Source organism: Myotis yumanensis, unplaced genomic scaffold, assembly GCF_028538775.1.
Source record: "Myotis yumanensis isolate MYYU_CA2020_CCGP unplaced genomic scaffold, mMyoYum1.0.hap1 SCAF_12, whole genome shotgun sequence".
In the NCBI taxonomy this organism is placed as follows: domain Eukaryota; kingdom Metazoa; phylum Chordata; class Mammalia; order Chiroptera; family Vespertilionidae; genus Myotis; species Myotis yumanensis.
In genome coordinates, this window is record NW_027223763.1 from 969,004 (window position 1) to 978,849 (window position 9,846).

Sequence of the window (9,846 nt, forward strand, 5' to 3'; positions counted from 1 at the left end):
CTGTCTCCTGGGCTCCTCCGTCTCCCGCGTGCACCCCCCCCCCCCCCCACTTCACTCTCCACCCGCCTTGCCTTTTAGAGGCGATACATCAGAGTATGCACCTCAGCGCCCTGGAGTCACGCACATCCCGCCCCACGCAACCTCAGCCCCGCGCCCCCTCCACGCCAGCCCCGCACCCACGTACTCAGGGCCGGTTCCGCGGGCAGGCAGCTCCCGGGACCCCACCCTGAGCCCCAGGCCCGCCGCGCGCTCCCAGCGCACGCACACCCGCCGCCAGCCCTCCTTCCGCGGAGTGACGCGCGGGGCTCGGAGAGGGACCCTTCCCAGCGAGCAGGCCCCGACCCTGCACCGCCCCAGCCCGGGCCACGGCCCCGCCTCCTCGGGAGGTGAGCCGGCCACTCTCCCGGGGCAGCGGGAGACCCGGCCGGACCTCCACCCTGCGGCCCGGAGGCGGGGCCGCGCGCAGACCCGCGGGGATGCGGACCCGGCCAGGAAAAACCCAGCGGACGAGGGGCGTGGCCGATTGGGGGCGGGTCCGGGAGAGGGCGTGGCAGGGGCGTGGCCTGGAGGCGGGCCTGGGAGGCTGGAGGCGTGGCTGAGACGGGGAACGGGCTCGCGAGCGTAAGGCGTGGTCGAGGGCATGTCTCCACAGAGGGGGCGGGGATATGGGCGGGGTCACACCGGGGGACTGGCCGGAGGGGGCGTGGTCTTGCCTGCGGCGTGTCCGGATTGGAGGAAGGGCCGACGGGGCGGGGTCGAGGGCGAGTCGGACCGGTGTGGTGCTCAGAGCAGAGCCGGCCAGCAAGCGGGCGGGGGCAGCAGCGAGCGACCGTCCGGCCGGGCCCGCGGGCGGCATGGGGCGGGTGCAGCTCTTCGAGATCCGCCTGAGCCACGGCCGCATCGTCTACAGCCCCGGGGAGCCGCTGGCAGGGGCCGTGCACGTGTGCCTAGGGGCGCCTCTGCCCTTCCGAGGTGGGCGCGGGTCGCCTTGGGGCGGGCCGGGCGCGGTGGGTTCAGGTGGCTGCGCTCGCTCCGCGGGCTGGGTCGGGACTCCCGGAAGCGCTGCCGATGTCGCTGAGTCTGGGCCACCCCCTTCTCCCCTAGCACGACCCAGGGCCCGTAGGGGCGCCACTCGGGTGCCCCGGGTGCTGGGAGTGTTGGGTGGGAGGCGGGCGGCGTTCGGGGCAGAGCAGGGAGGCCTGGGTGGCCCAGTCTTCCGCTTCTGCCCTTCCTGTCCTCTGCGCCCGAGTGAAGGCTGGGAGCCTGTCCACTTTGGCAGAGCCCACTGGGACCTGGACACGGGCAAGCCTCCAACCCTCCCTGCCAGGGCTCCAGGGTCCACTGTGCCCCGCACCTGCTGGGCCCTTACTGGGAGGCTTTCTCTCCCACACCCCCAGCTCCTGGCGCAGACAGTCCCACTGCCGAGTCTGCGGGTTCCCAGCTGGACCCACGGGCCACCCGGGGCACCTGCTTACATCCAGTCTAAGCTTGTACTTGTGGACAGGGGTGTCTTGCTCACCCCTGGGTGCCCAGGCTCCCAGCCCCACTGGCATCTGGGAGGTGAACCTGAGCCCTCCTGGCCTGTCCCTCTGCTGGTGCACACACCTGGGGCTTTGGGATCAGGTTGCCGCAGCTGCCCTCCCCAGCACCCTCCACAGGTGCCGGCCTCTCCTGTCCGAGGTGACCACAGGGACCTGGGTGGGTTCTCAGGGCTCGACCCTCAGGGTGGGGGCGGGGGATCCCTGGCTCTGAGCACAAGGTTGTGCGGTGTGTCCCTGCTGGGGTGCTCCTCCACCTTGGGGTGCTCAGCCAGACCCCTGTGTGGCTGACAGCTCAGCACTTCTGGTCCCCACTGAGGCCTGCGAGCCCCTCTGGGCAGCCGCTGCCTCCGTCCTGGACAGGCCTCACCTGCCCCTCACGCCACAGTGAGAGGCCGCGGGGATCTGAGAAGCTGGTATAAGTAGCCTGCTCACCTCTCCCTAGGGGTTCGGCCTGTGGAGTCTCCTCCCCATGAGACCGTCCCCTCCTTTCTCGTCTCCCCAGTGGGAGTTTGGGGTTTGGGTGGGAGTGCGTGTGGTAGGGGCACAGCAGGGACCATGCCGTTCTTCCCTGGGGCACAAGCCAGAGGCGAGAAGTGCCATGGGGCCTGCTTCCTGGCGGGAGGGAGGGTGCTGTGCAGGGCCCCAGGCAGGAGGGGCGGCCGAGCCCCTGCGCCACGCTCATCACCTGGCTTGTCCACCTGTCACCCTCCTGTAGCCGGGGCCCAGGGAGCAGGCTGTTGGTGACCACAGTGGAGGGATGGCCCGAGCTGTGGGGAACTGGACTGGTCTGGCCTGGACAGGCCCCCCTGGCCTTCGTGTGGCGGGTGGGCTGTGGGTGAGCAGACAGCTGCCACAGAGGGCCGGGGGAGCTTCACTGGTGGTCCCACCTCAGAGCGGGAGAGGGAACGGTGGGGGGTGGGCAGGGGAGCAGGTGGGTTTGGTCAGGTGACCCTGGGAGCAGAGGGAGTGTGGGCGCTGTAGCTGTGCTGTGCTTCCTCCCAGCCCGGCCTGGGTCGGGGAAGGGAAGGTCGGGCTCTTTTTCCTTCTTTTATTCAAATGATACTTGTTGAACCCTTGCTGCCAGCCAGTGATGCAATGGGAGGCCTCCATCCCCGGGAAGGACATGGAGAAGGACAGCAGCCAGCCCCCAGCCCCATCCCCATCCCTGGGAAGGACATGGAGGACAGCCCCCAGCCCCACCGGCTCACTGAGCTCTTGTCACGGGCCTGACACCACCCTCCCCACTTCCAATGGTCCAACTCTGTGAATTCTCATAGCAGCCCTGGGAGGTGGGCGCTGTCATCCTCGTGTGACAGACCTGGAACCAGGACAGAGAGAAGTGGCTCATGGGCTAGAGGCAGGGAAAGAAAAGATGATTTTAAAAAAATATATATATTTAATATATTTTTATTGCTTTCAGAGAGGAAGGAAGGGGGAGAGATAGAAACATCCATGATGAGAGAGAATCACTGATCGGTTGCCTCCTGCACATCCCCCCCTGGGGAGGAGCCCACAACCCGGGCATGTGCCCTTGATTGGAATTGAACCTGGGACCTTTCAGTTCGCAGGCCGCTGCTCTATCCACTGAGCCAAACAGGTAGGGCAAGGGCTAATATATTTTTATTGATTTCAGAGAGAAAGGGAGAGGAAGAGAGAGATAGAAACATCAGTGATGATAGAACCATTGATCAGCTGCCTCCTGCACGCCCCTCACTGGGGATCGAGCCCGCAACCCGGGCATGTGCCCTTGACCAGGAATTGAACCGTGACCTCCTGGTTCATGGGTTGACGATCAACCACTGAGCCACCCCAGCGGGGCCCCGTGATAATTTTCCTTAGGGAACTGAGCAGCCCCAAACATCCAGACAGGGGTACCCGTCAGTTCAGCGCCGCCGGCCATTATACATCCAAGCACTGGTACAACTGAGCGTTCCCCACCTGGACGCCCTGCTCGGTGCTGTGAGCACACCTGCCGGCCTGCATCTGTGCAGTGGGCGCTGCTGGTGCGATGCCCATGCTCTCCTCCAGGGGGCAGGACGGTGCGCTGTGTGTGTCCATCCCTCTGCTCCGTCCTCTGGGAGAAGAGGGTGGAAGGGACAGGATGGTTTCCTCCGGAACAGCGACTGGCCTCGCTCATGCAGTCAGGGTCCGGAAGGGGCGCCCGTGTGGGTGCAGAAGGGGCTCTTTGCTGGGCATTGGGCAGGCCGCAGCGCTCGGGCCCTCGGGGGTAACCAAGGTTCGCTTTGATACCGGTTCTTTTTCCGGGGTGAGGTGCCCCCACAGCTCTTCACCTGAACTCTGGGGTGCAGACCAAGCGGGGGGGGGGGGTAGGGCGGCGGGGGCAGGTCTCAGCCACCTTGCCCGTGGGCTGCGCCTCGATTGTTGGCGTTACGAGCTGTGGTGCTTGGGGCTCCTGGGTAGAGAGTGTGAGATTCTGAGAGCTGCTGGGTCCCTGGTCCGTGCCCATCCTGCCTGGCCCCTCTCCAGGCCCCTGTCGGCCTACATCTGGTTACTCCAAGGGAGCGTCTGTTTCCCACCTCAACACAGTTGCCAACTGAAGGTTACAAGTAACAAGTCATCCCTGAGCTAAGTGGTGTTAGCTACCATCGTGGGTCGGGATTTGGACAGAGGTGGGCAGATCGATTCTTCAGCTCCGTGCGCCGTCCACTGGGGTCACTTGGCAGTGCCCGGCGGGCACCGGGGCCGGCACCGGGGCCATCTGGGGACCACGGCATCCCTCTGGCATACTCTGTTGACCCCAGCATCCCCAGGGCAGCGGGACCAAGTGGGGCCGTGCCCTGCCCACGGGAGGGTTCAAGCTGGGCGGCTTTTCCCTGGGTCTGCCACCCTGCCCTCTGCCTGCCCATGCCCGCCTGGCCGCTCCTGGGCTGTGAGGGTCGGTAGGAGCCCCGCTGCCCCAGATTTCAGGGTGGGGACACTTCCAGGCCTGGACCCAGGAGGGCTCGGCCAACGGAGCGAGGATTAGAAAGCAGGCTGAGGTCCCAGAGGGAAGACGGGACGGCACAGAGGCCAAAGGCTGGTCGCTGGCAGTGCCGATGGGGGCGGGGGAGAGCCAGGGTCCCGAAGGAACTGTGTGCTGAGGGTGACCCTCAGGAAGTCTGTCAGCAGGTGGGCCAGCCTGGGGATGCGTGGACACGGCTGGCCTGGCTGACCCCTGGCCCGGGCCCCGGGCACACAGGGCGGGCGCTTCCTCCCTGGTCAGTCAGGTGTCGGACTCTGCGTCACCTTCCCCTCACCTGACGTGGAGTCAGGGAAGGGAGTGGGACTGCCCGGAGATGCCGAGGTCTTTGACCTTGACTCAGCCCTGTGTGAGATGAGGGCGGGGCCGCAGGGCCACGCTGGTCAGCCTCTGCCCTCTACCTGCTCGGTGCCTCTGCCCCTCTTGGGCTCAGAGCATAGGTGTTGGGCTGAGACGTCCGAGTTCCTGACCACAGAACAGTGGCTGCCACGGGTTCCTGGTCTGGGTGCTTCCGCTGGGGAGTAGGGGAGGGGACCAGCCGCTGTGGATGCAGAAAGTCAGTCTGCTGGGCAGTTCTGGCCCAGGAAGTCAGGGCTGCCCCACCCGCCATTGTGTGCCTTTTCTGCCCAGGCGGGTCTGACCGCATTCCTGCAGTGTGAGGCCAGCAGCTGGTGCTTCCCTGTCTAACTGACTCGCCTGTGAGACAGTGAAGGCCGGGTCAGCGGTCACCAGCCCCACGGGCCTCTGTTCCGCATTCATGCCCCACGCATCCCCTCTGGGAGCCGGGTGTTCACAGGCTGGTGGGCCCAGGCGTGTCCTCTGGGTGACCCTGGGGGCAGCAACGCAGGTGTCCCTTGCGCCTCACCACCCTGGCGCCCTGTGAGCACCCCCAGCTGGGGGAGGGGCAGGAGCTGTCTTCTAAAAGGCAGCAAACCTTTGCTGGCTTCTCAGGCCCCAACTGGGGGGGGCGGGGGCTGGGGGGGGGGGCTGCCAGCCCTGCTTGAATGCCTGTGCTGGGGGCAGGGAGGGGCCAGGCCGGCGGCGGCTGGGCTCACCCCGTCCCCCTTCTTGCAGCCATTCGGGTGAGCTGCACAGGCTCCTGCAGGGTCTCCACCAAGGCCAACGACACAGCGTGGGTGACGGAGGAGGGCTACGTCAACAGCGCTCTGTCGCTGGCTGACAAAGGTGCGTCCTCCTGGGAGCCTGTCTGTCCACCCCCCTTTCCATCTGCCTCTGGGAACCCCGTACTGGCCCACCTCCTGCAGGGCTGTGCACCCTGATGGGTCTCTCTCCCGGGCAGGCTCTGGGCCTCGCTGGATAGGGCTGGGCTGCTGACCGGGCAGCTTCTCCTGGCTGTGGGCGGCTCCAGCCTCCGGGACAGCCCTGAGCCCCTGTAGTTTAATCCAAGCTCTCGGCCCCATCCTCTGCCCAGGCCTTGGCCCTGTGCTGCTGGGTGCAGGGCGCAGGGGCCGGGCACCCCAGCAGCCAGACCAGTGCAAGCTGCTTGGCTGTGGCGCCTGCTTCTCTCCTGGGCCCTGTGGTGTCACCTGGGGCTCCGGAGGGCCCTGGCCCCACACCTCCCTGTGTCTCCGCAGGGAGCCTGCCTACTGGAGAGCACAGCTTCCCCTTCCGGTTCCTGCTTCCTGGTGAGCGCCCCGCCTGGCCAGGCCTGTTGGTGACAGTGGGTGGGGGAGGGGGGGCCAGTCGGGTGCCAGTCTGTGCTCTCTCTCCAGCCACGGCACCCACGTCGTTCGAGGGCCCCTTTGGGAAGATCGTGTACCAGGTGCGGGCCACCATCGACACGCCGCGCTTTGCCAAGGATCACCAGTGCAGCTGTGTGTTCTACATCCTGAGCCCTCTGAACCTGAACAGCATCCCGGACATCGAGGTGAGGGGGGGCTGGTGGTCCCCTGGGTCCAGGGGGATCCCTCCTGCCCACACCACCAACGCTCTCCCCCCTTCCCCTCTCCCCAAGCAACCCAACGTGGCCTCCACCACCAAGAAGTTCTCCTACAAGCTGGTGAAGACGGGCAGCGTGGTGCTCACCGCCAGCACCGACCTCCGCGGCTACGTGGTGGGGCAGGTGCTGCGGCTGCAGGCCGACATCGATAACCAGTCCGGCAAGGACACCGGCCCAGTGGTGGCCAGTCTGCTGCAGGTCAGGGTCCCCATGGGAGGGTGGAGGGGTAGGTCACTGGCCTGCCCGGTCTCACAGGCTGGCCCTTCCCTAGAAAGTGTCCTATAAGGCCAAGCGCTGGCTCTATGACGTGCGGGCCATCGCGGACGTGGAGGGTGCCGGAGTCAAGGCCTGGAGGCGGACGCAGTGGCAGGAGCAGATCCTGGTGCCCGCCCTGCCCCAGTCGGCCCTGCCGGGCTGCAGCCTCATCCACGTAGACTACTACCTGCAGGTACTGGGGTTGGGGGGCGGCGGGGGGTGGGGGGTAGGGGGTGGGGAGGGGGCCCGGTGCCTGGACCCTCACCACCCGTCCCTCGCAGGTCTCCCTGAAGGCGCCGGAAGCCTCCGTGACCCTCCCGGTCTTCGTCGGCCATATCGCTGTGAACCCAGCCCCGCCAAGTCCACAGCCAGGCCCCGGGCCGCCTCCTGGGGCTCAATCCTTGGTGGTGCCCTCGGCCCCGCCCCAGGAGGAGGCTGAGGCTGAGGCCACGGCCGGCCCACCCCACTTGGCGGACCCTGTCTCCCTCCTCGCCAAGAGCCACTTGCAGCTGTGGCCACCTGCCGCCTTCGGTGCAGGGCCTGGCGCCCCTGAACCCTGTGCCCCGGGCGGCAGCCCCGCCTCCCAGCCTCTGCCCCCCGCCTTGTGCGTCTCCACAGGTGCCGCTGTGCCCTACTTCGCAGACGGGTCTGCAGGGCCGGTGCCCACCACCAGCACCGTGACCCTGCCCCCGGAGTACAGCTTGTGGGCCCACCCCTGTGGTGAGTGAGGGCCTGGGGCCTGGGAACGGAGGTGCCACGGGCCCCACGCTGACTTCTCTCTCTCCGCAGAGGCCCCGCCGTCCTATGAGCAGAGCTGCGGCAGTGCAGACGCCAGCCTGATCCCCGGGAGCTGACCCGCGCCGCCCTCTCCCCGCTGGCCGACCTCTGCCACGGGACCTTTGCGCCCGGCCTGACCCGGCCCTCTCAGGACTCCATGCGCCCGGCGGGCCCCCCCCCCCCCCGCAGGTGGCCTCTCCCGGCCGAGGGCCGGCTGGACCGGACCCACACGGTGTAAATAAAGCATTGCATTTGTAGCGCCAGGCGCAGGCCGGCCTCTCGGGCGCCCTCCTGCGGCCGGACGTGCGCGGGCCCAGCCTGGGGCCCCTCCTCGGGCCCGCCCTCATCCCTCCCAGGCGAGGCCCCGCCCAGCCCTCAGCCCCGCCCCAGGGCGCCAGCCTTTCTCGCCCCGCCCCTTCCGGGCACCTGGCCCTCTCGTCCCGCCCCTCCTGGACGCGCCCCCTTCTGCGCCCCGCCCCTTCCGGGCACCTGGCCCTCTCGCCCCTCCCCTCCTGGACGCGCCCTTTCTCCTAGGTCCCTCCCTCCCTCCGGGCGCGTTCCCCCGGCCCTGGGAGCTGGCTTTCCCGTGGAGCCCAGGCCTTAGTCCGGAGGCCCCCGGTCCCTCCTGTGCACGCACCTTGGCTGGCCCGGCCGGCACCCACCCGGCCAGGCGGCGCAGTTCAGATCTGCGCCGGAGGAGGTCCCGCGGGGGCGAAGGGGCGGGTTTGCCCTTAGCTTCGGCCTCAAGTGTCACGTTGCTGCTGGAGCTACTGCCACGTCTGACCGAGGCCGCTGCTTGCCTCCATCCAAGTGGGAGCGCGGGCCTGCTCCTGCGGTCTGTTCCCAAGGGCTGTCCCCTAGGACTCGAGGAGCCCACGAGCGGAGCCAGGGTTTTGCAGAGATGTTTCCCAAGGGGCATCTGCTGACCTTCCCAGCCCTGCCCGCCTGCCAGTGGTCCTGGAACCAAGTTTGGGAAAACGGGAGGTGGGGTGAAGGCTTGGGTTCGGAGTCTGGCTCTGCCATATGGTGACGGGTGACCACGGGTCTGCTACCTTAATCATCACAAACTCATGGGCCTCGGAAGGGACAGGTCGAGCCCCCATGCCAAGTTGACTTCTTGAACATTTAGCAGTCCAGAGGGGGGATGTGGCCTGGTGGTGTGGCTGTCATTCTCTGGTCCAGGTTCCACCCCAGGAGCCAGGGCAGCTGATACACTTTTCACCCTCACCCAGCTTTCTGGGCCTGCCCTGCCTCCTACTTTTGGGGGGGCAGGCTGGTAGATGATCATTTTGCACACATCCCACTGGCCACCCTTTGCTGTGGGAAATGTGCTTTTTATCGGGCAGCCATGCACCCGGCCAAATTTTATTATTTGTAGGACAAGAAGCGGGTGGAAACCGGAGAAAAGCACAAAGTATACCACCAACAGGATAATCTAACACATCTGCTAGAGGCTGTAGCCTCAGACGAAAGGAAAGTCCGCACGGGTTCAAATCGCATCTCTGCCTCTAGACCAGTGGTTCTCAACCTTCCTAATGCCTCGACCCTTTAATACAGTCCCTCATGTTGTGGTGACCCCCAATTTCATTGTTACAAATTGAACATAATTAAAGCATAGTGATTAATCACAAAAACAATATGCAATTATATATGTGTTTTCCGATGGTCTTAGGCAACCCCTGTGAAAGGGGTCGCGACCCACAGGTTGAGAACCGCTGCTCGAGACCGTTGGGTGGCCTTGAATACAGCTCCCTCGCTTTGCCTTGCACGTTCACAGAACGTGGGCGAGAACAGTGACCTGTCCCTCCTGACCGACCTGATGGTTAGAGTTAATCTGTCACCTGCAGAGCACAGCGCCTGACATGTTACCAGGGGTCCCGAGGACAGGGGCAGGCTGCCCTCATGGTCCCAGACAGGAGTGCAGCCTATGCCTGACATTTCACTTCTTTTGGTATTTGCCTGGTAAAGGATTGTTCTTCATATCATTCACTGAACAAATGTTCATTTAAAAAATATATTTATTGATTTCAGAGAGGGAGAGAGAGGGATAGAAACATCAACGACGAGAATCATTGATCAGCTGCCTCCTGCATCCTCCCCCCGCGACACTGGGGATCGAGCCCAAAATCCAGGCATATGTCCTGACTGGGAATCAACGTGTGACCTCCTGGTTCCTCGGTCGACGCTCAACCACTGAGCCACGCCGGCTGGGCCAAATGCTCATTTCGAATCCCACACGCCAAGTATAGGTCTAAACACCAGGACACATGACAAAACCCTTGGCCTTTGGGACTTAACATTACAGTGAGAAAAACAGACAATATGGCTACGGA

General features: G+C 65.3%; 1 protein-coding gene across 1 annotated transcript; it reads left to right on the forward strand.

Moving 5' to 3' along the window:
* The first annotated feature begins 837 nt into the window (after window positions 1–837).
* Window positions 838–9,162, forward strand: ARRDC1 (arrestin domain containing 1). Its single transcript, XM_070429982.1, has 8 exons — window positions 838–972; window positions 5,596–5,706; window positions 6,117–6,167; window positions 6,255–6,409; window positions 6,497–6,679; window positions 6,753–6,929; window positions 7,018–7,456; window positions 7,526–9,162. Exons 1-8 carry the CDS (start codon window positions 855–857, stop codon window positions 7,588–7,590), a joined length of 1,299 nt encoding a protein of 432 aa, XP_070286083.1. The 5' UTR covers window positions 838–854; the 3' UTR covers window positions 7,591–9,162.
* The last annotated feature ends 684 nt before the right edge of the window (window positions 9,163–9,846 follow it).